This window comes from Aureobasidium pullulans, assembly GCF_000721785.1.
Source record: "Aureobasidium pullulans EXF-150 unplaced genomic scaffold scaffold_3, whole genome shotgun sequence".
NCBI classification, from domain to species: domain Eukaryota; kingdom Fungi; phylum Ascomycota; class Dothideomycetes; order Dothideales; family Saccotheciaceae; genus Aureobasidium; species Aureobasidium pullulans.
The window spans coordinates 1456838-1482120 of record NW_021941023.1 but is presented as its reverse complement, the minus strand read 5'-3'; the positions used below and the strand labels follow the sequence as shown (position 1 = coordinate 1482120).

Genomic DNA, 25283 nt, shown 5'->3' with positions numbered 1-25283 from the left:
GTCTGTATCATCAGCTTGTACACTAATCAGCGTCTTGCTGCTTTGCCTTCCTTGTCTGTGATTTTTTGTGAAACTCAATTTGGTACAGGTCGGGAAGGAGCGACTTCCACTCGTGACTTCTGCCAGGCCCACATCTGACAGGACCGAGCTAACAATCTCGTTTCATCTTCTTGTCTATCGAAACCATCAAAACTACTGCAATCATGACAGCAGCTAAGAATCGCCGTGGTCACACTTCATCTTCGGTCCAGAAAAAGCACTCTCACTTCTCGGAATCCAAAAAGGACAAGAAAGAGAAGAAATACCTTACGACCAATTCCGTCTTCAAGAACCACCCTGATCGAATCCGCAAGCGCGACAAGGCTTCTTCTAAAAGCAAAAGAGATGATCTAGGCAAAAGCGTCCTCGGCTCTCGTCGCAAACGCGAGCGTGAACCTTCCTCTTCACCTCCACCTAGGAGATACACTCTCGCAGACGAGTCGAATGGTACAGCAGCTACTTTACCTGAATCATGCTCCAAGCTGCAGACTAATCTCTCTTCTAGCCGTGTTTGACAACTACAAAAATCATGTCAGCGATGACGCTGAGCAAACCATTGCTCGTGCCTATAAGGATCTGGTTCAGCAACTCGAGCAAACCACTCTCGCGCCCGACTCATTAAGCAACCGAATTGCAGAGGCCATCGAGGCTGCTCAGGCAATATCTACTCCACTTGCCGATGAACCAGTCAGCGTGAACTTCAAGGACGCCAAGGGAAACATCCTCCGTAACGAGCAGATTCCTATCGGCGACACCGTCACACGCTTCGAGCAGATACTCCAAAAGAAGAAGGATGATCTTACGACACTCTGGGAAGAGTGGGAAGACGTTCGTCAAGAAATCGCAGAGACAGGCGCCGATATTCTGCACGACCAGAAATTCCCATCTCAGTTTGGTCTTGAAGCTGCCAACAACCATTACAGCCCATTATCTCACACCAATCCTGAGGTTGAGAGTCTCCGTAGACTGATCCAGAAAGAAAGTGAGAAGGCGTACAAGGAGCTCGACCAGGAAGCCAAGGACAGTGTTGCAGCTCACAGGGAGTACCAGGGGCTCTGGATCAGCTGGCTGCAACAGAACACTTGATCGGTTCTTGATGGCGTTCAGTATTCCTGCAGACTCGATGCCACACATTCGGTTTGCGTTCTATTCTCTACTCTTGTGTTGCTTCTTTACCATCAACAACTTAGCTTTCGCCTCATATCCGTCGCTGTCACTTGCTTTATATATATCTGTTTCAGCAGCACATCTTCCGTAAATAGCTCAACGTTCAAGATTATATACTAAAATCCTATCTCATACAATCCTTCCGGCTCTGTCGGTCTGCCTAAAATCACCGAAGCCTTCCTCGCCTTCAAATCCATGACGATGTTGAACAAAGTCCCAGAATGATTTCCCTGCTCCTCCGCCCTACAAATGGCAAAAGGATAATTCTTCTCATCCTTGAACAACTCTTGCACCTCCTTCACCGTCGGCTCATCCCCCAACCCTTCACATATCTCCTGAATCCGTTTGATCCTAAACTTGCTGTCTTCTATCCACACCGTATCTTCCACCCCCGGATGCTCGACCAGATAATGATTGGAGTGAAATACCTGATTCCTCTCATTCATCTTCAACACTTGCAAGTCTTTATAACTCCATTCCAACCCCACGCTTCCGTTTGCATCTGCAATGAGCATATGACAAGAACTCGCCACACCGAACTTCTTCAATTCGTCCACCGCTTCTGTGAGGGAGTTGCTGTCGAGGATTAGGCGGAGGGCTAGGTGGCAGGGTATACGAGAAGCATCCATTCCTTTTGCTCTTATGGCGTTGAGGCATACTCCTACGCCTGAGGAGTTTAATCCGATTTTACCGATCAGACCTGCTTCTGTCACCATTTTGATTGTGGGTTTGGGACTCTGCTCGATGGTGAGGAGGATGAGGTTGGCTTTTTGCTCGGTCATCCACTGGATAAGCATATCTTGTCAGTAAACGATTCGAGGGAAATGGGTGGGGATGGACGTGTATTCTTACATCCCAGTTTTGAGCCAGGATACTCGAGTCCTCGTGCAACCAAGAAAGCGCAGTACATCCATCACTGAACAAGCCGAAATTGATCTCCGTACGCACGTTTAGTGCTATGATATCGGAGAGTGTTTTTCCTGCTCCATCCGCTATTCCTGATTAACCATCTCTATCAGTATACCCCCATCTCTCTGGATCAACCTCATAATTCTCTGGAGATCGCTTACCTCTCATCTCCTCCAAATACTCTGGCCAATTCTTTCTAATCACAGTCTCGAATTCCAGTGCTGTTTTCTGAACTTCCGGCCAGGAGATTTTTACATTTTGTTGAAACAGGGAAGTGTAGAAGGATATACTGCCTTTTATTTGGGATGCTGCTTGAGAGCCATGTTGGTATCCTATCTGTTTTGGTTTCGTAGTCAGTATTGATCATTTTTATCAGGGAAGGTTAAAAAGGTGTTGGAAATGTCGAAACAAACCTCATAGGGTGTGCCTTTGCAAGTGATTTCCAACATTGTCTTGAAGTTTTGGATTTGGTGTTTTTTAGTAAAAAACGTGATAATTTGGACAAGAAGTTGTTTGATGCTTTATGTTGAGATGTCTTGATATCTCGGGCAAGGATGATGGTCAAAGGGCGGGGTCATACCCAATTAGGAAACTACATCTTGCCCGAAGTAACCGTATATCTCGATATCTGACGATGCTTTCTATATGGACTGGATCTATATTTTCTGGGCAGTGGTATGTCAAGAAGTCTTCCAGTCTGCGATTCGAGATACGATTCATATAGAGGGTATATCTGAAGGTTTCATAAAGCAGAATCAAACGACCGCAGAATCATGGTCAAGAAACGAGTCTTGGTTGGGTATGGTGGTGAGTACATTGAATCTGTTCACCGGGAAAGGTTGGCTGACCGATACATCATAGTCGACGTCGATGCAGTATCAGGATGGTAAGTAGTCTGCCCTCTTCATCCGCAAATGATGAAGCCAATTCCCAAATCTCTAGGATCAACACCAAAGACGGCACTCCCCAAAACGGCACCAACGTATCTCGAGGCATCTTCGGAGCAACAGTAGGTCTCGAAAGACTACTCAAACTATTCAACAAACACAACATCAAAGCCACTTTCTTGTGAGTTTATTAAAATCGGACTCGCTGATGGTATGACCCTGGCTGACATCAATCATCAGCACACCCGCCCACACCATCGAATCATTCCCGAAGCAACTCGCAAAAGTCAAGGATGCAGGACACGAGATAGGTCTTCACGGTTATACTCATGAGCACATCTCCGGTCTTACTGCAACTCAGCAGCGCGATGTGCTCGCCAAATCCATCGATGTGTTGACCTCTTTCACCGGCCTCAAACCGAAGGGCCACACAGCACCAGCATGGGACACGAGTAAAGAGCTTATCCCTCTACTTGAAGAATTCGGCATTATCTACGATCATAGTTTCATGCATCATGATTTGCAACCATATTTCGCTCCTGACGGCAGGCACAGTTGGGTAGAGACTGATGTCAAGAAAGAGGCGAGTAGTTGGATGAAGCCGATGACCAAGATCAAACCGAGTGAAATTGTGGAGATTCCGGCGAATTGGCATGTGGATGATTGTGAGTTACTGCTTTCTGGTTGTAAGGGACGATTGAGCTAATAGTGTTCAAGGGCCGCCTTTGCAACCTATGCCGGGAAGAGCTGGTACAGTGAGTAGTCCCTTCCTTGTCGGTGTTTGACAGAGATCCGAGAAACTGATAGACAGCACAGCACGGATTTATCAGTACACATGAGCTTGAGAAACTGTGGCTTGAGCAGTTCGACTATGCATATGAAGAATATGATACCTTCATCTTTCCCATGTCGATTCATCCACAAGTTAGTGGAAAGCCGCATGTTATCAAGATGCATGAACGGTATGTACTTGTGACCTCGCAGGCAGATACTCGCTAACCTACTTTCAGCATTATCGAATACATCAACAAGCATGAAGGTGTTGAGTGGATGCCGTTGGGTGATATGGCGACAGAGTTCCTCGAAGGCCGGATTGCAGGAGTCGAGATCGAGGGAGGAGCGGACAATTGAGAAAGTGTCACTGGATGAAGAAAGAAAAGACATAATTAGTGCATTCGTCAGTCGTTTAATGAGATCAATGAACCCAGTCATCAAAGCAAAACCTTCGAGGCGACACCAAGCAACCACGCTGCGTCCTGCCAACCACCATCTTCGCCATTGCCTTGCCGATCTGCTCCAGCAACAGCTTGCCTCGGTCGAGGTGGTGACGCGGGCTGTACTACGGGCGTACGCACCACTCTCTCACGCAAAGTCGGAGTCTCATCCTCAGTTTCAGTTTCCACATCAGTAGCCTCTCTATCCTCCGTCACATCAAACAAAGTCCAACCAATCAGACGATCAATCAAAGGCCCAAAGCCAAACGAAGCCTCTCTAGCCAATCTAGCAACCTCTTGTTCAGGATCTTCATCGTCAGAATGATCTCTCGGATCCACAAAATCAGGTCTGACAGACATCTCTGGTTCCATCACGGCATCGCCGAAGTAGTCAGAAGGATCGCGATGGAGGTCCGGCGACTCCAGATTGGCTCTGCTGCCACGACGACTGTTGCGAGCGCTAGCTGCACGGCTGCCGAACCTACTGCCCCATCTGCTGGTTGCCCTTGGTGTTTCCGGACTGAATTCATCATCCGCGAAGTGTAGTCGTTGTAGAGAAATGGCACTCTTGCTGACCAGAGCATCTCCTTCGTCGTCTGAAGATTGTGCGAGTTGTAACGATGTAGATGAATGGCGTGAAGTCAGCCACGATTGTCCCTTAGACTCTCGTAGCATAGACGTTGTGGCCAGACCAGCGCGTGTAATCCAGTCGTCGTCATTCTGTTTGTCCTGCGGCTTGACGGCGTAGATGGTTGAATTGGGGTGGAGCAGAGGCGTGCGAAGTTTAGGTAGAGCAGCACGGGTAGGTCGAGTGTTCAAGGCAGCCTCGCTCTTCGCCTTGGGCATGATGTGATCTCCTGCATCTGGACGTAAGGCACTGCGAGGGAGCCCTTGAGTTGTGACGTGCACAGGGGCATATTCGGCGTCGTAGATGGACAGTTTCCGACTCAGGCCAGCGCCGCCCAATTGGCGTCGACTGGAGCTGCGGCCGAGGATGCTCGGTGTCGTGGGTGCTGATTTGCCTTCGATGTACGATGTATGCGGCGATGTGAGAGAAGCCATACGGCCGTCTACTGGACTGACGTCTCTTGAGAGGGGGGCCAATCTTAGGTTGGAGAGGTTGGTATGCGACCGACGCGACGTGCGTTTCCGATTACTTGCTTGCGACTAAACTGTCATGTCAGACACGTCGAGATTGTCTTCCACCATGGCGAGCCTACCTCCATAGCACTGTTGTGTATCCGAGCGTCTATCTCTTCGTCTGTCTTGCCTCACATCAAGTTCAATGTCAAGTCACAAGTTCGAGAACTCTGTGGGTGAGAGGAGTCTCCCCATCACCCCGCATCACATGTCAAATGTCACATCCGGGGATACCATGTCGATCAAAAATACTAAGGGCTCGTTCGGTTCGCGAGTTTGAGAGGCCTCCAACAAGACTTCAGATCGTTCGGATCGCATAAACTCGCATAATATCGCTAAATATGCTAAACAAAAGGTTAGGAACAACTCAGATGTCGAGGAAGATTGGTGGACTTCAGATTAGCCTTTTTTGGCTCCGGGAGGGCATTAACGGCGATATTTTCCTAATTATCAGCGATACTGGTGGGGGGGCAGCATACTGCTCGATAACAGGCCAAGACCATAGAATTTGGTGTGTTTGAGTGTATAATAACAGTACGAACCGAACGCCTGCGCCAAATCTAGCCGTTTTCGAGAGAGCGGACGCTTGAGTTGGTTACCAGCATACGACAAAGCTACTTCGATATCGAGGACTTTGCGAACCGAACGAGCCCTAAGTTCAAAAACATCCTCGGCGAACTACAATCTGATCTTGGCTCCAATTCCCTGTCCCTCATACCATATCCGTTCTTCCCATTTGCCCAATCGGACCCCGACCGTAGCCTTTGCTTTCATTTTGAGCGTCCCGCCTAATGCTCCTCTGACCACGTCCGACCCGACAGAACCATAGTTTATCGGTAAGCGCGGCGACGTAGACGACCCTGGGGGCACCGCGAATGGTAGATCATAGACAATATGTCCGACCGCATCTTCATGATAGAAAGCTGTCGCATTGATATACGTGACATAGATTGTCGATGTCTTCAATGGTGACAGCAGCACAAAATTCGCTGTGCTTGTGATGAGATGCATCTGGTGACTGTGTTAGTTGCATCCCTCTTTGCTAGTGGCTATGATACTGACTGTCGCATCCTGTATGAAGTGCTTCTCGCCCTCTTCACCTCCACCTCGCAAGTTCGGCGTCGCCAAGTCAACAGCGAACTTCGATAACGCTCGGCCGAGCGAAGGCTGCGCTGGTATGGTACCCTCGTGTGCTCGTAACGTCAACGTTGTGTTGTAGCCTGTAGCATGTTAGTAGACGTAGATAGATGTGTTCCAATTCACAAACCAGAGATGTATTGAGACAAAAACTCGACACCAACGTGATGACCTTCCTCGCCTCCCATTGTCTGCGGATCCCAGACGGCAGTGACAAGAATATTCGTGTTGACGCCAGGGACGACCTTTATATCTTTGGCGGTAGCGTGTCCAAGCAATGTTCCATTTGTCAGAATGTGGATGTCGACAAACGGTACAGTAGCGCTGTACTCTGTGGGGTTGGTGAAGTTGACCGATGCGGTGAGTGTCAGGGAAGTCTTGCCAGTATCGATAATTTGTAGATTGCCGATCTTGGGCGTGAATGAGCCAACGCCGCCTCGCTTGATGGCTACAAGGGGCCGCACATTAGCTACATGATTCTTTGAGCTGCTCGAACGATGTAGGAATCGATCACGAACGTTTGACAGGCACGGAGCCTTCAGCCGGAATCTTCCTGACAGCCAATTGACCAAGCGCTGTCTCCATCTCGACATCAACCTCCGCCTTGATGCCCAACTCAACTCCCTTGCCGCCAAAGAGGAGGGCGTTCAAGACATCGGTGAATACATCGTCGTCCGTCACAATCAAAGGAGCTTTTTCGATTGCTGATTGTACGGCCAGAAGCGGGCCCTCATCCTTGTTGTCCGAATCGATTCGACTTGAGTTTGCTTTCTGCCATTTATTCAAATCAAGGTACCCAAGCTTGGAGCCGTGGTAAAACACATCTGCATCTGCTCTAACGCGGCCGACGCTGATGTTAAAGTTCATTTCCTCGGGTAGAGCGACCAGCGCCTTGATGTTGGCAGAAATTCTGGGGTTCGACTCGGGGCTGTCTGGCTCGGCAAAAGGATCAGGCAATCCGAAGTGTACATCGGCCAGGGTGAAGTTTCTGATGAGGTGTCCGAAAGTGTGGCCGGGGAAGGGGACCGGCACGGTTACGTCGGACATGAGATCAGTGATCCATCGGGGAGTGTCTAACGAGGGCGAGTCCGATCCTCGTACGTATACAGTGGTATTGTTTCCATGAATATAGCCGCCAAGAAGTATGTCCAGCGGCGACTCATGAGATCCAGGGCAAGCTTGAGTAAAGGCCTGGGGCAGACGTCGAACGAATCCAGAGACGCTGACATTAAGGTTCTCCTTCGGCTTGACAGAAAGGCTTGGTGTGGTAGCATCGGCCAATTGAATAAGAGGTTGCGAAGGATGACAGTTATCAACAAGGATGGCGAAGCCGAGAGGGGGAATCGTAAAGTCCAGGGGATAGTCGTTGCCGAGTTCGACAGAAACGTCTGCTACCATAGCACGCTGTAGGTCGGGTAGTTGAACTTCACGAAAGTTGAGCTTATGGATCTTGTACTCTGGTAAAGTAGGGATGTTGTCGTTCCCAAAAGCCATGGCACGGGAGATAGTCTGCCTTCCAAGATTTATGAGGCCTGATTTGACAGGAACTGAAGCTTCGGCGGAAACACGCAACTCTTGCAGCTTTCCATCAATATAATCTTTAGCCAGATGTCTAATAGCATCCGTGTTACCAGGAGCCAGCTCGGTCAGGAAGTCAATGTGTGTGGTATGACCATTGCGAATGTCAGCTACAATAGAGGGTATTTCTGCGGTTCCAAGAAGCGCATCCTTGTAGTCCGGTAGAGTGACTTGGACGGACGACTGGCCAGTCTCAACCTTTCTGGCAATCCAGGTACCAAAACGACCGAAGCGGCGAACGGAATCGTCCTTGACGTTATCGGCACGCATGGAGAAGTCACCCTGTATCCTGGCTGTGACGCCTGTGGTAGTGAAAGAGTGTATGGACAAACTCGTGGGCTCAAAATGGGCGGCTTGAACAGCATACTCTTGAACCTTGGACGGTGCTAGGAAACCCAGTACCATTATGAGGACAGCAATAATGCAGAGAAGGAACAAGGCCAATAGACTGGACCATCTTGGTGGGCTCTTAGACTGGGGTTGGAAGAGGCGTAGCAATCGTGCGACGGCGGGCGAGTGGGATGACCCGGATGATGATTCGGCTTGTTCTTGTGCTTCAACGTTGTGGTCGTTGTTTGAGGATAGTAAGGGAGTGTTCTCGTTGTTGTGATCGTGGGTTGCAGAGTGATGCGACGAATGGACCGATTGCGGCCTGGAGGGCGGTTGGGAATTCGTCTCTGGCATGGTTGAACGGGTGGATGGGTTGGTTGATACGGTAGTTGATTGGAAGTTGGTGTCAGCGCTGTGCGCCAATGTGTAGATAAGCTAACTAAGTGCGCATCGCAATCGCGATCGTGAAGTGGGTGAAGAGGAAGAGGCGGACGCGAGTCAAATTGGAAGTGGAAGTGGAGGTGTGGAGAGTGATCGCGTCAAGCACCGAAACGTAACCGGGCGGGCGAGCCGAGGCCGCCACGCGCGCTATCTGGGGAAGAGAACAAAGCCCTTATCGATAGCTACCCGCTGATATGGATGGGAATATTTGATTCCGAGGTCGGTGACTCAAGCTCTCCATATCACACACCAACAACAATGACTGTCTTACGAGTGTCCAACCGGGCCTGTAGCCTGCGCAAGGCTCTGACAACTCCTGCCCGCGGCTATGCCACTTCGCCAGCTCAACCGGCAACCTCGCCTTTTGCTCCCCGTCATCTGATGTCAATCGCTGACCTGACTCCCGCCGAACTCAGCACTCTTGTCCGCAATGCAGCTTCTCACAAGAATGCTGTCAAGTCTGGTCATGTCCCTGCATCTCTTCAGGGCTCTTTGTTCGGCAAGACTGTTGCCTTGACTTTCAGCAAACGTTCTACCCGCACTCGTGTTTCCACCGAAGGAGCAGTTGCTCTTATGGGAGGCCACCCCATGTTCTTGGGCAAGGATGACATTCAACTCGGTGTCAACGAGTCTTTGTACGATACCTCGGTTGTCATTTCATCTATGGTCTCGTGCATTGTTGCTCGTGTCAATGGCCACGATGATGTTGCCAACTTGGCCAAGCACTCTTCTGTCCCTGTCATCAATGCTCTGAGTGACCTCTACCACCCTCTGCAAACCATTGCCGATTTCTTGACCATCCACGAAGCCTTTCCCTCTTCTCAGACTTCCAATGTTCAGGGGCTCGGTCTCGAGGGCATGAAGATTGCATGGGTCGGCGATGCAAACAACGTGCTGTTTGATTTGGCTATTGGTGCTATGAAGCTCGGTGTTGACATTTCTGTTGCTACTCCCAAAGGCTACGAAATTCCTGCTACCATGCGTCAAATCATCCAAGACGCTGCAAAGACTTCCCCCAAAGCTGGCTCCCTCATCGAGACAACCGTCCCGGAAGAGGCTGTCAAGAACGCAGATATTCTTGTCACAGATACATGGATCTCTATGGGCCAAGAAGCAGAGAAGATTGCTCGTCTGAAGGCTTTCGAGGGCTTCCAAATCACACCTGAGCTGGCTAAGCGTGGTGGTGCCAAAGAGGGATGGCAATTCATGCACTGTCTTCCTCGTCACCCTGAAGAAGTCAGCGATGAGGTCTTCTACAGCCCCAAGAGTCTGGTCTTCCAGGAAGCAGAGAACCGCCTATGGGCTGCCATCTGTAAGTCACCATGTACCCCAAGAGATTGACATGACACTAATTCGCAAAACAGCTGCACTGGAAGCCTTCGTTGTGAACAAGGGCAAGATTGTGTAGAAGGAACAAGAAGGGTCAATAGAAAGCAAGTCTCGTATAAATCGTACATGGCTAAAAGCAAAGATGGTTCTGTTGTAAGCTGCGAGAACTTTGTACACTGCTTTAACCCATCGCTTTAACCGGGAGGAAGGGTGCTGGCGTCAACAACATCTTCGGCTTCCTTCTCCATCTCTTCGCTGGGGCCGTGGAGAGGCGATCTGGGCAGCGCCATGAGACCTGAAATGTTGTTAGTATAGCCACAAGACATGACGATGATCGCGAATTACCTGTTCGGGCACTTTCGAGAATACCGAAAGGCGCAATGAGCTTCATGAATGAGTCAATTCTGTGGGGCTTGGCCGAGACTTCGACAATGCAGTTGTTAGTTGAGATGTCGAGGACCTTGCCGCCGAATTGGTGGGTGAGATAGGTGATGGTCTCAAGATGCTTGTGCTTGTGTCTCAGAGCCTCGCTAGCAGCAAGGCGACTGGGGTGGAAGTCGCGTCTCAGAGCTTCCTGGTGAGCGCGAGCGTTGGCCTCAAGCTCCTCAGGAGTAAGACCAGCGACCTGAGCCTGAGCCTCGGCATCGGTCATCTCTCTATGATGGGCGAGGAGCTCCTCAAAGTACTCGGGACCCAGGATGCTAACCTTGGCCAGGAGCAGTTCGCGCTGGACAAGGGGAGCAGAGGTGTAGTCAAGGACGGCCCAGACAGGGACCAAGTCCTCAAGTTGACGGCGGGCCTGTTCGATGACGCCGTCCTGGCCTTGGAGAACGATGGTCATGCGAGAAAGATCGGCAACTTCAGTGTTGCAGACGACCAGGGAGTCGATGTTGAAGCCACGGGCAGCGAGAATACCGGAGACGCGTGAGAGCACACCAGGCTCGTTCTGGACAAGGCAGTTGAGAACATGACGCTTGGGGGGAGCTTGAGAGGGTAGAGGAGTCTCGTAGAGGATGCTGGAGACGGCAGCGGCGGGCGAGACGGAGGCGGCGGTAGGAACCTGGGGCAGGGGAGAGGTGCGGCGATGCAGGGCCTTATATGCGATGGCCGAGGTCGACGACGACGAGTTGCGGGAGTTGGACAGGGCGAAAGAGCGCTGGGTGGGAGCGCGGCAGCGGGGAGCCAGCGACTCGAGCGACACGGCGGTCCAGATGCGTTTGGACGCCATTGCGAGAGCGACTGACTTGACGAGGCGGATCACAGAGCGACGAGAGCTCTTGTGAAGGTGATGGTCAAGTGAGTCAAGGTCTTGATAATAATAAAATCGGAAGCTCGTTGTGTTGCCGGCGACTTCGGCGGCCAGCCCTGGACCGACGCCGGGTCCGTGCATCGTCATCGGGACTCGGACTTTAATTATTCGCAGTTCGCGTCCTCCAAAAAAGACTCCAGAGTCCAGACGTGCGCTTTAACCCGCGAATACAAGTCCGTCTCGTCGCAAACAATCCTGCGCCCCATTCTTTCGCCATGTCCGAAGAACCTCGCAAGCGCTCGCGTTTCGATCAGACCGAGTCCGATGCGCGCCCTTCTCGTTTCGACCGCCGCTCGCGTTCACCAAAGAACAGAAACTCGGAGCCTCGCCAACGTACTCGTAGTCCCGTATCTGGTACCAACAGTCCCGCTTCGAGAGATCCTGCTGCTGCCGCAGCCGCCGCTGCTGCTAAAATCAATGCGCAAATTCAAGCTCGCAAGGGCATCCAACACGTCGATGTTCCGCCAATCCGTTCCGTACGCACCTCTGCCGCTACACTTTCCATACATCCTCAGACCAAGTGCTGACCTGTCATGCGCAGACCGAAAGCCCTTCGGGTGGTGGAAACCAGTCTCCTGGCGGCGGCCTGAATGCTGACATCTACACCCAAGATGGTGATTTCATCAGAGATATCGAAGTCAACGATCTACGCAATCGCTACACCCTCACCAAGGGCTCTACTCAGAAAATGGTAAATCCTCACCGTTGCACTCCACTGATGTTGCAGTTTCCCACACTTCCTCCCCTGTTTTCAAAGGTTTTTGTTTTGGTTATACCATTTGAAGCTTCAGATTGCTCACTTCTAGCCCAACAGCCACTAGGCTCCACCGTTTTGCAAATGCTGACCTCGAGTGTGTGACATCTAGATCAAAGAAAAGACTGGCGCCGGTATGCACCATCCCTATACATTGACGATTTGAACACAAGGCTTATTTGTCCTAAAGATGTCACCACCAGAGGAAGCTATTATCCCGACAAGGCAATGGCCACTGCTGCCGTAAGTTTTTTTGTCCATCGAACAGTTTTACTTGTATCACTGACAGAACCTAGAACCCACCCCTTTACCTCCACGTCACCAGCACCACCAGAGATGGTCTCGAAAAGGCCGTTGCCGAAATTGACGAATTGATGAAGCAGGATCTGCCTAACCTTGTAGACGAAAGACGGTTCCGTCGCAGAGAACCAGAACAAGTCGAAAGAGATTCCATGGGTCGCGTGAGTTCTTGTCTGTGTTGAAGTTGTGTTTCGATGTTTGTCTAACAAGAACGTTCAGCGCAAATGGCCTGAAGAGAAGATTCCTGTGGATCTCGAGCCCATCCCCGGATTCAACCTTCGTGCTCAAGTTGTCGGTCAAGGTGGTTCTTACGTCAAACACATCCAGCAGGAGACACGATGCCGCGTTCAGATCAAGGGTCGTGGATCCGGTTTCATGGAGCACGACACTGGACATGAGAGCGATGAAAGCATGTACCTGCATGTAGCGTAAGTGTGCATCTACGGATTTGCTTTGCTCAAAGACTAATATATTGCAGCGGCCCTGACCCCAACGAGGTAACCCGTGCTAAGGAGCTCTGCCTCGACCTTCTTGCCAACGTTCGCACCCAGTATGAGCAGTTCAAGGAGCGTGGTCCTCGTGGCGGCAGAGGTGGTGGCGATCGCGGCGGAGACGATTACGGCGATCGTGGACACCGTGGCGGCTACGGAGACCGTGATCGCAACAGCAGCTACGGCGGCGGCGGTTACGGAGGCGGAAGAGACGGCGGTAGAGATGGTGGCTACGGAGGAGGCTATGGCGGTTATGGAGGCGCTGCGTCACCAGCAGCCGCTCACACTGGAGCTGCTGCTGCAGCTATGAGCCCTGGCGCCGCAGCCACTCCCGACTATGCTCAAGCCTATGCACAGTACTACCAGCAGAACGGACAACAGGATCCTTATGCTGCATACGGAGGCTACGAAGCCTACACAAGAATGTACTGGCAGTATTACCAGCAGCAGCAAGGCGGCGTACCTGGAGCGGAACAACCCCCTTCTTACGACAACGGTGCTGCACCTCCACCACCTTCATCCGAGGCTCCACCACCGCCCCCAGCAGACGACCAAGCTCCTCCTCCACCCCCTGGAGCAAGCGGTGGCTACAACTCTGTAAGTCTTGTGATATCGATACATCAAGAATAGATGACTGACAGTTGCGCTAGGTACCTCCTCCTCCCGGAATGTGATGTGATAGCTCTATCGAATCTTTGGACAGATTGAATCCTTCAGTCAGTCATCATTGAGTAGACAAACAAGAAGAGACCGGTCACAGGGCTTGGGCAGACCGTCCCATCAAGAAGCGAAACGGGAGGCGGCTCAACGCACTATTACGAAAGGGCCAACAAGACGCGACTAGTTACTTGGTCGATTACGTTACAAAGTAGAAAAATGTTCAAAGTATTTCTCCGCACTTGTGCCCCCTCGTCTGACTACCCCGCGCTGTGTGGGAACGGTGTGTGGGTTAATATATTGCATAGTGCATCTCCGGGCCGCCACTGAGTACTATTATAGAGCCCGTGCACTCGCTGAGATGGCAGGCTGCACACCATTCGTGCGTGCGGAATCGATCTGTCTAGATACAGCGAGGAGCATCTTCAGCTACGCCAGGCAGAAGCAGTGAATGAGAATGTCCAAAGAGAACAGGACCTCCGTACAGTCATTCGAGATAGCGATAGGTGGAAACTCAGCGTTTTATCTTTGTATCGTTGTAGAAGAAACGCGAGGAGTCACACTCCTCGGCACGACGAAGGTCGTTTTCTCTGACCTTTGATCGCCCGATCAAGTGGTTTGCAAGCCATTGCTAACTTATCGTGAAAGTAGAGACACCAAGGCCCACCAGGACTAAGGTTCGCAAAGTGGACCATTAAAGGCCGCGATGGTCATAATGGCGGCAAGACCATTTCTTGGAGCGTCTGTCCAGATGTACCCTCCTCCCTACATGACTTTCATCAAGCATCTTGCATCCAGGGATTCATAGACTAGCAACTCTTCAACGAAACATGGTCAGATCGGAAGTAGATGTCTTAAACAGGCGAATTGAGGCTCTCTGCAAAATGGTGAGTAAGGCAGGGGTAAGGCGATGGTCAACGGAAGGACGACGAGAAAAAGACAAAGCAAAATTTCAACCGCAGGCAGCTTGCGCCATGCAGCTGTACCTTACGATGTCGATGCAATGATCAGCGTTAAGGGACGGCCCTCTGTCTTCAGCCACAAGCGAGAAGCCAATGAGAACAATGTTGGGCTGCCACCAAAGCCAAATACCAAGTGTTGATGCCAAACTGCTCGTTAAGCTCAGAAGGGGCATACATTGAGCAGAGGATCAAGTGGTAGCGTTCAAGCGACATACGGCATGGTTCAACAATACCTGGGGGATGGTACCGAACCAATGCACGCAAGATTGTGTACTCTACTGCGTACTGTTAAAGCAACGGAGGGCACGAAGGAGCCCTGCAGATTCGGAAGGCACATGCGTGATGTGCTTGGCAAGGACGAGATCAAAGGGTATTTGCGAGTGCGAAACAGGGATAGAGGGACAGAAGGAAGGAACGACGGCTGAGACAAGGACAAGATAGCAGTTCCCGCGAGAACCCAAGAGCGATGATGACAGGCCTTGGATGTGTCCTATGGGTGGAACGGTTCTCAGATGGAGGCGCATGGACGCTGGAGCTAGCGCTGGATTCTGTCGAGGTGAGTGGGCGATTGGATTGGGATTGGGCTGGTGGTTGGAGGCCGGAGCTCAACGGTCAAGCGAGTTCGGACCACCTCTTCATCGTCATTTGCGCGCGCCCACCACCAACTGCTCCTCCCGCCGCATGCCTTCTGAATTCTGCGAACCGAACTTTTGTTATCATGGCCTGAAGCTCACGCACGCGATCACTCTGAATCTTCCGTCCAGCCCTCGAGTCTGCGCCTACCATCGCCTCGCTATATGCTTTTACGCGGCAAAGGCTCGCATGAGCATCTTCACGACTGACTTCGACATGATCCGCCCTCACCTGTGGTAGCCTTTCCTATCTTCAGCGATTCCGATTCATTTGGTCCAGCAAGCGCGCAATCTTGGCTCGCCCGTCGCTCCCCCTCTGCCACGTCGAGCGTAGACATCCAGTCGCTGGCCAAGCGCGTGCGATACAAGGTCATGGACCAGAACACCCCGAGCCCGAACCCGAGCGATCAGGATGACTCCGACAACACCCCTCGATCCGAGCTCCCTTCCCTCGCCGTCACTCCGACTCCCGCCCGTGAGGATGCTCGACACGCTTCCGAGGATGGTTACTTCGCTCTGAAGCCTACCGTCTCCCGTCCGAACTCGTTGCTATCTCCTGCAGTTGCCGCTATCGCTACTCCGGGCATCCGCCGCACTACCACATACCCCGACACCCCCGACAGGCCTGTTGTTCAAAGAGACCTCTCACATGCTTCAGTCGCTAGTGTCGAAAGCAATCTGAGTACCGTCACCGTGAAGGCATCCGACTCTGGTCACGAGTCATCTAGTCAGGCAACCTCCCCTCTCTATACCCGGCCAAAATACCCTAATCAGGCCTTCTCTGCCTTGCAGCAACAACGATACCCCCCACCGCATCTGCCTCCGACACTGCGTACCAAGACGCTTCACCCGGCTCAGCCTGAAAACTTCCGTCAAGCAATACAAGCTCTGCATAAGACTGGTGCTAAGACCGCTGACAACACTCCTGCTGTGACCCCTGGCTTGTTCACCCCCAAAGCACCCGCTGAGCAATCAAACTTGGGTCCTGATGAACATGGATTTTATGCGTCTCCATTCTTGCACTTCACCCACCGTCAGGCACCCAAGGAAACCCACATTGCTGATGTTGATATTGATCCTATCTCTGGACGAAAGCTCATCAACAACTACGAAATCATTGACGAGCTCGGTAGAGGAACGCATGGCAAGGTTAAGCTGGGTCGCAATCTGGCCACAAACGAATATGTAGCCATCAAAATCGTGGAGCGCTACTCCAAGAAGCGTCGACTTGGCAAGCTGGGCAACGCTGAAGATAAGGTCAAAAAGGAAGTTGCTATTTTGAAGAAGGCCCGACATCCAAATATCGTTGCTCTACTCGAGGTCATTGATGACCCCGCCCGCAAGAAAGTCTACATTGTGTTAGAACGTGTCGAGCTTGGTGAAATTGTATGGCGCGCGAGTGCTCCCAAGGAAGTTGCTTTGGTTGAGTGTCGTCGCTACAACAGAGAGTCGCGTGGTATCTTTGACGACGAGGAAGCCGAGGCTGAAGATCGCGCTATCCTCGACGAGGCCAAGACACGTCGGCTCAAACAGCAGAGGCGTACTTTGAGAAAGCTACGCCGTCAGAGACTGGCTGGAGGTACCGGACCTGGAGCCTGGAGTTTCGAATTCGGCGGCGACACCGACGAAGATGATTCGGATGCAGAACATGCGTCAAGAATTTCCACTTCGACGACCGAAAAGAGTGCGGATCAGGTAGGAATTGATAGTCGTCAACTATCAGCCGTGCTTGCACAATTCTCGATCGGAGAGAGCGACGGAGCCGATCCTGGGACCCCCATCAATCCGGTCAACCCTCAGGCCTTCTGGCCAGAAGTCAGCCCAGTGAAACTTTTGGAAGGTACCATGTATGGTTCTTACGAAGAGGAAGTCGCCGACAAAGAAGCAGCTCGGGCGCCAAGCTTGGCTAGCAGTGTGCGCTCCTTTGGTGCTCAAGACCTCCGTCACCCAGAAGAACGTCGATATTGGGATGCTTCAGGGGCAGAAATCCTCGATGCTGACTTCCACCCCGATCTGCAGTTTGTCCCTTGCATGTCCATGAACGCTGCCCGTGTAGCATTCAGAGACACTGTCTTGGGGCTGCAGTATCTGCATTGGCAAGGCATCATTCACAGGGACATCAAGCCTCCTAATCTCCTGCAAACCGCCGATCACCGAACAAAGATCTCAGATTTCGGCGTTTCATATCTTGGTCGTCCGATCAACGACGACCAAGTCCCAGAAAACCTTTCCGAATCAGACATGCAGGACTTTGACGAGGCTAAGGAACTCGCAAAGACTGTCGGCACCGCGGCTTTCTACGCTCCTGAATTATGTTACACTGATGGGACTGGTGATACCCCTCCAGTTGGAGCCGCTATCGATGTGTGGGCATTGGGCATCACTCTGTTTTGTATGTTGTTTGGCCGGACACCGTTTGTCGACAACGAATTTGTTGTCATGCGACGAATTGCAGACGAAGAGATCTACGTGCCTAGGAGGCGTCTGCGGCCTGTTGATCCTCGTCCTAAATCCCGTCCGTCTTCTCACGGCCGTTACTTCCCACCCGCTGCTTCGGGCAAGAGATCAGAGTACGAGTTGGCATATGAGGAGTTGGACGATCTCCTTCTCGACCTGTTCCGCAGGTTGTTACAGAAGGACCCTGCAAAACGCATCACCCTAGAGGAAGTTCGACACCATCCCTGGGTAGTACAAGATATTTCCAATAAGACCCTCTGGCTTGATGAGACGGATCCATTCAGACAATCACACGGTAAGAAGATCCAAGTCTCCAAAGAGGAACTTCAAGATGCCGTTGTGCCAGTCAAGCTGGTAGAGAGGATCCGATCAGGTGTGAAGAAGACCATCGGCGGCTTGATGAGCGGTCTGGGCCGAGCAAGTTCGACAAGGACTAGAACGCCTTCAATGTCCGGATCCAATCCTCTTTCTGCCAGCTCTTCGAGCAGTGCAATCAGCCAAGATGGCCGAAGGAATAGCTTGCGAGGCGACGAGAGTATATTCTCGGCTTTAAAAGCTTCTCGTGAGCATGAGCACCCTTTGGCGCAAAGTGTCACTGTCAGCCCAGAGCAAGCCCCCAATCGCGACGCCTACTTCTCAAGTGCCAGCACACCAACGGGGGCGACTGATTACCCAAGTCAGGGGGATAGGTCAAGATCAATCATGTCTACGACTACTTCTGTTCGGACTATCAAACCATCCGACATGCTCCAACCCCAGATCACTCCAGATTCGCCGCCTACATCTCCAGGACTCGGCTCATCCTCCTTCGACGCCACTGTAACCAACATTGGCGGACTTCTGAGTGGTGCCGGTCGAAGAATACTGAAAAGCGTCAGAGATCGAAGTACCGCAGGCCGAAGCACTGACGGGCTGGAGAGATCGGCTAGCAGGGCACCTTCTGAGTCGAGCGACGCTCACGGCGACCCGAGTATCGCTGTTAGTACTACGCAAGCATCGGGTCATCTAGATCTCCCGGATGCGCTCAAAGACATCACTTTAGGAGCGAGCAATTCCCCGAGTCCCATAGTGTCAAGATCACAATCGAGAGTTCCCCCGGAACGTCGCGACACGGCAATCAGACCGAGCACAACACTTTCTCGCCAAGTTTCCACCTCCTCGATCGAAGCACGCCGGCGCTTGGCGGCTGAATCCACGTGGGATCCAAACAATACCGATCGACTTCCTCACGAGTCAACCGAAGATGATTTCCGTAGAGCAGAGGACGAATGGCTACGACGCAGTACTCGGGAGTCTACGGCAGAGACAAGCATAATCTCAAGCCGAGCGGCAACAGAAGTGCCTGAAACATGTCCGCCGAGTCCGGATGACGAGTTCGAGCACGACTTTCACAATGACCACTACGAAGATGATGAGGACGACGATGACGAAGATGATGATGACGACGAGGATGAGCTGGTAATTGGCGGGTCAAGATCTGATGCACGTCGACGCAGTGCGTACGTGCAGAGATCTCAGGCCACTAGTCCAACAAGCCATGCTTCGGGTGCAGTACCGCTCATGACACCCAGCTCTTCTGAAGATCGCTTCCCTCCCAATACACCCATGTCTTGCTCGAACCCCTCGATTCCTTCCTTTACCACCGTCGACTCGGAAGTTCCTCAAGAAAAGGCCGCAGATGAACAAGGTGAGCCTCTTGATGCCGCAGAATCACTTTTCACACCCTGTGTGCCTGTACTTGAAGAAGATGGATACTCTGGTGACAATGCCATTGAGAGTGATGATGACGATTACGAAGACTCATCTGACGACGATGGCGGTCTGCAAATGGTGCGTAGACGATCTGCACCTTTTACACCTAGCGGTGGCAAGGGACTTGGGGTCAGCTCATCGTACTTTTCACGTCACCCACGACGAGGCACTGGGTCATCTGCTTTTTCCAAAAAGTCATCTCGAAGTGGCAGCAACAATACCATGAAAAAGATACGCAGTCACGACGATAGCGACTGAGCCATACTGTGGCGATAGATTGTAGTTTCCCAGAGATGAGAGGAGACTTTGTCATATTATAATTTCTTTTGCAAGCGATGGCGTTGATAGAGGAGTTCTTTTTATCAGGTTGTTCGAATGGGCTGGGCCTGCGATTACCAATTTCATGTTTACGACGAACGGCATTGGATGAAGGGGACTACTTCTTATCTTTCTGTTACTACTGATTCTGCATGGCGGCTGTGGGCAGGAGAGCAAGTGATGGTGGTGGATGATGCGGGCTGACGGAGAGAGAAGGGGCTCAAGAGCATCACTTTCTCAAGCTGCCGATCTTCTGATATGTTTTCCCAAGATAGAGCAATTATAGACAATGGTGGTATGCAAGCACGAAGAAATTTGTTGTTACAGCTGAATTGAACTGAAGGGAAAAAGCAAAATGTGGTATCTTATCATAACATGTCATCGTCTTGGTCGTCGATTGAGCTTGCAGCGTAGCCGTTCTCAGCGTCTTCGGCGTCTCTCTCTTTGCGTGTCTGTTCTCTCGAAGCACCGATCTTCCTGTCGATCTGTCAGTATGCTTGAGATAGGGATAGGTCTGACATGCGGCAAGATACCTCAAACCATCAACAACTCCCGAGATGAAGGATCTCGATTCGGCAATCTCCAGAGCACCGACACCATTCATCTGAACACCAGCACCAGCGTCCAAGACCTTTACACCTTTCCTTAGCTTCGCCATTCGTACCTCTTTGAGATCGCGCAGCAAGCGTCTGACGGTGTCAGGCTCCTCGAAGTCGTCGGATGCATGAGATAGGAGCATATGGCTCAACTCCAGCCAGTGGTAGGGTAGAGCATCCGGTGCAGCATTCGATGTGCTTGAGGGGAGAAAGGGAGACGACATTTCCAGAGCCGTTTGATCGAGGTATAGATCGGATGGAAGAGTCTTGGGAGGGGGAAGCGTAGGTGGAGGAGAAAAGGTATCCTCGTGATCGACCTCAATGTCGAGGATTGCGGAAAGAGCTTCAGGATTGAGCCATGGCGGAGGTAAGATATTTGCGCGACGTTGACGTTTGAGTAGCAAGGCGAGCCAGAGAGGAAGTGGTGTGGGAAACGGAGGTGTGAGGGCTTTGGTAGGTCCCTGGGACTGATCAGTATAGGCTTCGGACAAGATGGTGGCGCATTTGACCGACTCCTAGCAGCTCGAGCGACTCGAGTCGTTGGCGCGGTATAACCGTCACCATCTCCATCTCACACAGAAAGGCCACCTCAGCCGGCGTCAGGCCTGCCTTCAGCGGTAACGCCATGTCCAATGCATGTATTGGGCGTATGCCCCTCCAAGGAATTAATCCCCAAAAGTGCCCCCCGCCAGACGATTTGACGCGACCGCGTCGTGGTCCAAGCGTCTTCAATTAAACGTCTTGGCACTCTCTTCCATCCTCCACTCGACTCTTTTTATGATTCGGCACCGGTAACAAACTTTGGATAATCCTTGAAAGTCACTCACCTTTGCATTTTCGCACACTGGTCTCGGTACCTTACATCACTGTCTCATTTGGATACTTGAGCCCGAAGGAAACCCCACCCATCAATTTTCTTCTCTGAGTCATCACACCAAGCAAATTCTCTCGCGACAGCGACCTCGTGAACATCTCGAATATGTCGACCGCTATTGCGGCCACCCCTGGCTTGTCATCATTTTTGAAGTCTCTCAAACATGCAGACGTCGAGACTTCTATCGAACATTTCATTTCGTATGTTTCTTGATATCATGCGAGTATTGTAACATCCACTCTAACAATATCAAAGTCTTTTGAAGAGACGTCAAATCAGAAACTCAAGGCCATGTGCTATCGCAACTACTCAACTGCTTCTCCGCATCGTAGCCGCATCCAAGACCAGAGATGCTGCTTCGCTGATTGAGCGTGTGCGCAAAGTTGGCCAGCGTTTGATTGCTGCTCAGCCCCGTGAGATGGCAGTCGGCAACATTGTGCGCCGTGTTCTCGGTCTGATCAGAGAAGTCGAGGAGACCGGTCTGGATGCTGGTGCTTATAGCGATGCCGCACAAAGCGACGAAGCCAACCAATCCCACAACAACTCCATGAACCGATCCGGCTTGAACACCAACGCCTCTGCTTTCAGCTCGCTCAATCACGGTGCCTCTGCTTCTGGAAACGTGAATCTGAGGCAGGATCCATTTACTTCGGCCGACTTCAACGACACCACAGCCGCTCACAGACCCCCACTTCTCACCTCCCACACCTCCTACGCCACTGGTCCTCAGGTCACTTCGCTATTTGGTCTGCTCTCACATCCAGACGAACCTTCTCCAGCAGTAACCCCACCAGCCGGTTCCCAATCCCCCATCACCAAATCCGGCTCCCGCCTCAACAGCATCCTCGAAGCCACCGCTGCAACAAAAATGGACGTCAAAGCCGAAGTAATCGATGGGATTAAGGAACTCGTCGACGAATTAGAAATCGTAGACGACCAGATCGCCGCTTCCGCACTCGAGCACATTCACGCAAACGAAATCATCCTCACGCATACTTCCTCCCAAACGGTGCAGAAATTCCTAATCGCCGCCGCGAGGAAGAGGAAGTTTACGGTCATCCATGCCGAAGCTTATCCTAATGATCACGTGGATACTCATGCTACTATCTTGACTGGAGGTAAGAAGGGAGATGATGATGATGAGGAGGCTGATGAGAGGTGGAAGCCGTTGATCTCGATGGGTATCCAGGTTATCTTGATCCCTGACTCTGCTGTGTTTGCTTTGATGTCGCGCGTCAACAAGGTTATCCTGGCTCCTCACACCGTTCTCGCCAATGGAGGTCTGATCGCGGCAACTGGTGCTCTGACTATTGCGCAAGCTGCCAAGGTGCATCAGACCCCTGTCGTTGTGGTCAGTGGTGTATACAAGCTCAGCCCTGTGTACCCCTTCGACATGGAAGAGTTGGTCGAGTACGGCGACCCGGGCAAAGTCATCGATTTCCAACAGGGCGATCTCGTCGAAAATGTCGATGTCAGCAACCCCATTTACGACTACGTCAGTGCTGATCTGGTGGACTTGTACATCACCAATCTGTAAGTTTGACCATTTTGAATTTCTGATTCGAGTTTTGATTTACTGACTTCTTTTCAGGGGAGGTCATGCGCCCAGCTATCTTTACAGAATTGTCGCCGATCATTATCGTGTGGACGATATCAATCTCTCGTAGAAAGAGGGAAAGCTTAGATAAAGACGATACGAATAATTCACAAAAGCACTTTCCACAAATTCGCGTCCGCTTGTCTACTGTGACAATTACTGTGACGCTGTCATCTATGCGCTTTCACTCAGACACCAGATTATCACGTCTCCGTGCCGTCTCGAGTCATCATGCCAATGCGTGTTGAAGCCCCTCCAACACTCTTTGTACGATGTCTTTGCCAAGAAATCAGTCATGGTAGGTTCCAACTGTTCAAAAAAGACCAGATACTCGGGCCACTGTGCCTTGTCCTGGTGTATGTTGATGTTCCCACTCGATCTTCTCTCTGCAAGAGCAGTTACATCCTCCATGTGCTTGCGCATCCATACGACTGGGTCCGCATAAAACTGATCTGCTTCGTCCATATAGGAAGCTCTTGCTTCGATGGGGATATCGAGAGGGGGCTCGCAGGTCAATGCTCGGGCATCGATGGCGGGGTGGATGAGATGACTTCTCCATGGTGTGCTGTGGCAGGGCATCATGAACATGACTGTGGTAGTCGAAGTTCCTCTGTTTTCATGCTCATGTCGGAGATGATGCAGAACATCAACCACACCTCGCTGATGAACTTGACTGATGTAGAAAGCAAATACCACGTTAACAGTGACGAAGAGAATGAGAAGACCTTTTTTAACCATAGTTCTGGGTCGTAGTAGTGGCGAGAAGAACTGGGAGAACGGGCCTGCCGCTAGTACAAGAAGACCTGGTAGAAGAGGGAAGATGAATCTGACTTCTTTGTGGGCGATAAGACTCATGATGGCGATGAACACAATGACAGATATTGCCAAAGGTCGTGTGAGTTTCTGGCCGTCCGCCGAAGGTATCCTGCTAGAGAGTGCTTGCCAACATCCCCAGGCAGCGAAAGGTAATGATGTGGTTAAGAGCAACGGAAGTCCTTCGGTTAGGTAGTAGTCGGGTCTGTTTCTACCGTAAAATACGGCGAGAGATTGAACGACGTTGAAGTGAATAAAGCGGAGAGGAGGAAAGGTCCACTCTCCATAATAGGAACGGTCGGAGACAAGCGAAACACCAACTACCATGAGACTGAGAGCGATTAGCGAGCAAGAAGACTCGGCGGCCTGAAATGACATACCCTGATATGAGCGCCTCACGACATTCAACAGCCAAAGTCCAGAATGCTCGTGTTGTGTTGATGTCCGCACCAGGTGCCGCAGTATACAGAGCCATAACGATCCAGATGATCGCATTCGTTGGTCTCAAGATTGTGGCTATAGCAGCCAAGGCCAGAGCGGCTCGAAGACTACAGTCTTGTCAGCCATCGAGAGTAGACATAGTCAGATTTACTCACCTTCTAGCATTGGAGCCCGGTTGCTTTGGATCATTCCGCAAAGGCCAAAGCCAAAGAGCAATGGTAGTCAAGGTGGTCTCGACAGAGTTCGAAAGTGTTCTTGTCGAGCAAAACCATTGCCATGGACTGAACACCGTCAAGAATAGCTGTAGCTTGCTGTCAGTTCTTGAACAGATTTCGTAAGAACAGCAAGACCTACCGCAGCGTGTGAGGCCTGGGAGTTTCTGCCATAAGCCTTCTCAGCCAGCTTCCAGATGAAGAAATCGGTCAATGCAGCGAAACATCCTTGCAGCACTTTAGGCGCTGCTAGCAACAGCTCGGCTCTGGTCGTGGTTTCCAGATGTAGGGATTCAGCGAGAAATGATGTTGCTTGATAGACGCCTGCGAAAAGGAAAGGATGCAGAGAAGATCTAAGTCGCTCCCGCCATTCCTGGACATGGGTTCTCAGCATTTTGCTTTCACGTTCCAATTGAACTCATCTTACCCATGTTATCCAAGCACCACTCGATGGTTTAAAGGCTATATCCCAAGCAGGCTCCAGTGACTGGAAATATTCATCCGGTTGGAAGAAAGTGCGAATGAGGAGAGCGTTACAGATGCGGAAAGCTATCAGAAAGTATAGAACGTTGACTGCTGACAAGGCTGATTCGTTGCGTTGCTTCTGAGTTGATGGCATTTTATCTCGGTGATCTCCTTGGAGTTGAAAAGGGGAAAATGCGATATCACGGCTCCCGCATCTGGTCTCGAGTACAAAGGCTGGTTGATTCAATTCACTCTAACGGCATCAAAAATCTCTTGTCCGAGGTTGAGAAATTGTGTTTTTATGTCGAGTCGTGCTAGAGAAATGGTTTGGCACGTTGTCGAGCTTCCGCCATGTGGACACGAAATCGTAATTCAACTTCACGTCGCAGTTATTCTTTTAGAGGGGTTCCAATTCATATGGCCACGAATATTCCATAGGGAGGTATTTTCAAACGTAGTCCCAGTCGTATCAATAAACCCTG

At 51.3% G+C, this 25283-nt stretch overlaps 12 protein-coding genes across 12 annotated transcripts; 6 read left to right on the top strand and 6 right to left on the bottom strand.

Moving 5' to 3' along the window:
- Nucleotides 1-67: 67 nt before the first annotated feature.
- On the top strand, nt 68-1224 carry M438DRAFT_135625 (uncharacterized protein). Its single transcript, XM_029898858.1, has 2 exons — nt 68-486; nt 545-1224. The coding sequence occupies exons 1-2, from the start codon at nt 204-206 to the stop codon at nt 1123-1125; spliced, it is 864 nt and encodes a 287-aa protein (XP_029764156.1). The 5' UTR covers nt 68-203; the 3' UTR covers nt 1126-1224.
- A 98-nt stretch (nt 1225-1322) lies between these two features.
- On the bottom strand, nt 1323-2597 carry M438DRAFT_313014 (AAT-domain-containing protein; the record flags this gene model as incomplete). Its single annotated transcript, XM_029902540.1, has 4 exons — nt 2529-2597; nt 2277-2451; nt 2059-2204; nt 1323-1991 (listed from the first exon to the last, which is right to left on the bottom strand). Exons 1-4 carry the CDS (start codon nt 2562-2564, stop codon nt 1323-1325), a joined length of 1026 nt encoding a protein of 341 aa, XP_029764155.1. The 5' UTR covers nt 2565-2597.
- A 291-nt stretch (nt 2598-2888) lies between these two features.
- M438DRAFT_266481 (glucose 1-dehydrogenase) lies at nt 2889-4133 on the top strand (the record flags this gene model as incomplete). Its single annotated transcript, XM_029900112.1, has 7 exons — nt 2889-2922; nt 2977-3001; nt 3058-3183; nt 3243-3667; nt 3720-3757; nt 3819-3964; nt 4013-4133. The coding sequence occupies 7 exons, from the start codon at nt 2889-2891 to the stop codon at nt 4131-4133; spliced, it is 915 nt and encodes a 304-aa protein (XP_029764154.1).
- M438DRAFT_135620 (uncharacterized protein) lies at nt 3720-5476 on the bottom strand. Its single transcript, XM_029898857.1, has 2 exons — nt 5433-5476; nt 3720-5321 (listed from the first exon to the last, which is right to left on the bottom strand). Exon 2 carries the CDS (start codon nt 5276-5278, stop codon nt 4214-4216), a length of 1065 nt encoding a protein of 354 aa, XP_029764153.1. The 5' UTR covers nt 5279-5321; nt 5433-5476; the 3' UTR covers nt 3720-4213.
- A 361-nt stretch (nt 5477-5837) lies between these two features.
- Nucleotides 5838-8755, bottom strand: M438DRAFT_313007 (uncharacterized protein; the record flags this gene model as incomplete). The annotated part of the gene is made up of 4 exons (XM_029902539.1): nt 5838-6367; nt 6419-6576; nt 6624-6979; nt 7008-8755. 4 exons carry the CDS (start codon nt 8753-8755, stop codon nt 6035-6037), a joined length of 2595 nt encoding a protein of 864 aa, XP_029764152.1. The 3' UTR covers nt 5838-6034.
- Nucleotides 8756-9100: 345 nt separating this feature from the next.
- M438DRAFT_267422 (ornithine carbamoyltransferase) lies at nt 9101-10250 on the top strand (the record flags this gene model as incomplete). The annotated part of the gene is made up of 2 exons (XM_029900183.1): nt 9101-10154; nt 10207-10250. The coding sequence occupies 2 exons, from the start codon at nt 9101-9103 to the stop codon at nt 10248-10250; spliced, it is 1098 nt and encodes a 365-aa protein (XP_029764151.1).
- Nucleotides 10251-10365: 115 nt separating this feature from the next.
- On the bottom strand, nt 10366-11399 carry M438DRAFT_332431 (acetolactate synthase small subunit; the record flags this gene model as incomplete). Its single annotated transcript, XM_029903506.1, has 2 exons — nt 10366-10466; nt 10517-11399. The coding sequence occupies 2 exons, from the start codon at nt 11397-11399 to the stop codon at nt 10366-10368; spliced, it is 984 nt and encodes a 327-aa protein (XP_029764150.1).
- Nucleotides 11400-11695: 296 nt separating this feature from the next.
- M438DRAFT_290979 (uncharacterized protein) lies at nt 11696-14157 on the top strand (the record flags this gene model as incomplete). Its single annotated transcript, XM_029901730.1, has 8 exons — nt 11696-11956; nt 12022-12171; nt 12347-12368; nt 12425-12477; nt 12531-12695; nt 12754-12962; nt 13013-13622; nt 13676-14157. 8 exons carry the CDS (start codon nt 11696-11698, stop codon nt 13697-13699), a joined length of 1494 nt encoding a protein of 497 aa, XP_029764149.1. The 3' UTR covers nt 13700-14157.
- Nucleotides 14158-14512: 355 nt separating this feature from the next.
- Nucleotides 14513-19743, top strand: M438DRAFT_352703 (kinase-like protein; the record flags this gene model as incomplete). The annotated part of the gene is made up of 3 exons (XM_029906810.1): nt 14513-14569; nt 14809-15014; nt 15534-19743. The coding sequence occupies 3 exons, from the start codon at nt 14513-14515 to the stop codon at nt 19741-19743; spliced, it is 4473 nt and encodes a 1490-aa protein (XP_029764148.1).
- A 384-nt stretch (nt 19744-20127) lies between these two features.
- M438DRAFT_343070 (GINS complex, PSF2 component) lies at nt 20128-21006 on the bottom strand. Its single transcript, XM_029904901.1, has 3 exons — nt 20913-21006; nt 20337-20860; nt 20128-20280 (listed from the first exon to the last, which is right to left on the bottom strand). Exons 1-3 carry the CDS (start codon nt 20967-20969, stop codon nt 20172-20174), a joined length of 690 nt encoding a protein of 229 aa, XP_029764147.1. The 5' UTR covers nt 20970-21006; the 3' UTR covers nt 20128-20171.
- A 372-nt stretch (nt 21007-21378) lies between these two features.
- On the top strand, nt 21379-22940 carry M438DRAFT_352701 (translation initiation factor eIF-2B subunit beta; the record flags this gene model as incomplete). The annotated part of the gene is made up of 3 exons (XM_029906809.1): nt 21379-21473; nt 21529-22806; nt 22865-22940. The coding sequence occupies 3 exons, from the start codon at nt 21379-21381 to the stop codon at nt 22938-22940; spliced, it is 1449 nt and encodes a 482-aa protein (XP_029764146.1).
- A 104-nt stretch (nt 22941-23044) lies between these two features.
- M438DRAFT_312990 (uncharacterized protein) lies at nt 23045-24995 on the bottom strand (the record flags this gene model as incomplete). Its single annotated transcript, XM_029902538.1, has 5 exons — nt 24764-24995; nt 24479-24709; nt 24280-24425; nt 24064-24231; nt 23045-24014 (listed from the first exon to the last, which is right to left on the bottom strand). The coding sequence occupies exons 1-5, from the start codon at nt 24953-24955 to the stop codon at nt 23045-23047; spliced, it is 1707 nt and encodes a 568-aa protein (XP_029764145.1). The 5' UTR covers nt 24956-24995.
- Between the last annotated feature and the right edge of the window lie 288 nt (nt 24996-25283).

Bases quoted from the DNA above. Each gene is read 5' to 3' on its own strand.
- M438DRAFT_343070 (XM_029904901.1), bottom strand. From the start codon at position 20,969: ATGGAGATGGTGACGGTTATACCGCGCCAACGACTCGAGTCGCTCGAG. The intron at 20,861-20,912 runs GTCGGTCAAATG...GATCAGTCCCAG, and splicing joins AGTCGCTCGAGCTGCTAGGA to GGACCTACCAAAGCCCTCAC. The intron at 20,281-20,336 runs GTATCTTGCCGC...ACAGATCGACAG, and splicing joins GGAGTTGTTGATGGTTTGAG to GAAGATCGGTGCTTCGAGAG.
- M438DRAFT_135620 (XM_029898857.1), bottom strand. From the start codon at position 5,278: ATGGCTTCTCTCACATCGCCGCATACATCGTACATCGAAGGCAAATCA.
- M438DRAFT_135625 (XM_029898858.1), top strand. From the start codon at position 204: ATGACAGCAGCTAAGAATCGCCGTGGTCACACTTCATCTTCGGTCCAG. The intron at 487-544 runs GTACAGCAGCTA...TCTCTCTTCTAG, and splicing joins TCTCGCAGACGAGTCGAATG to CCGTGTTTGACAACTACAAA.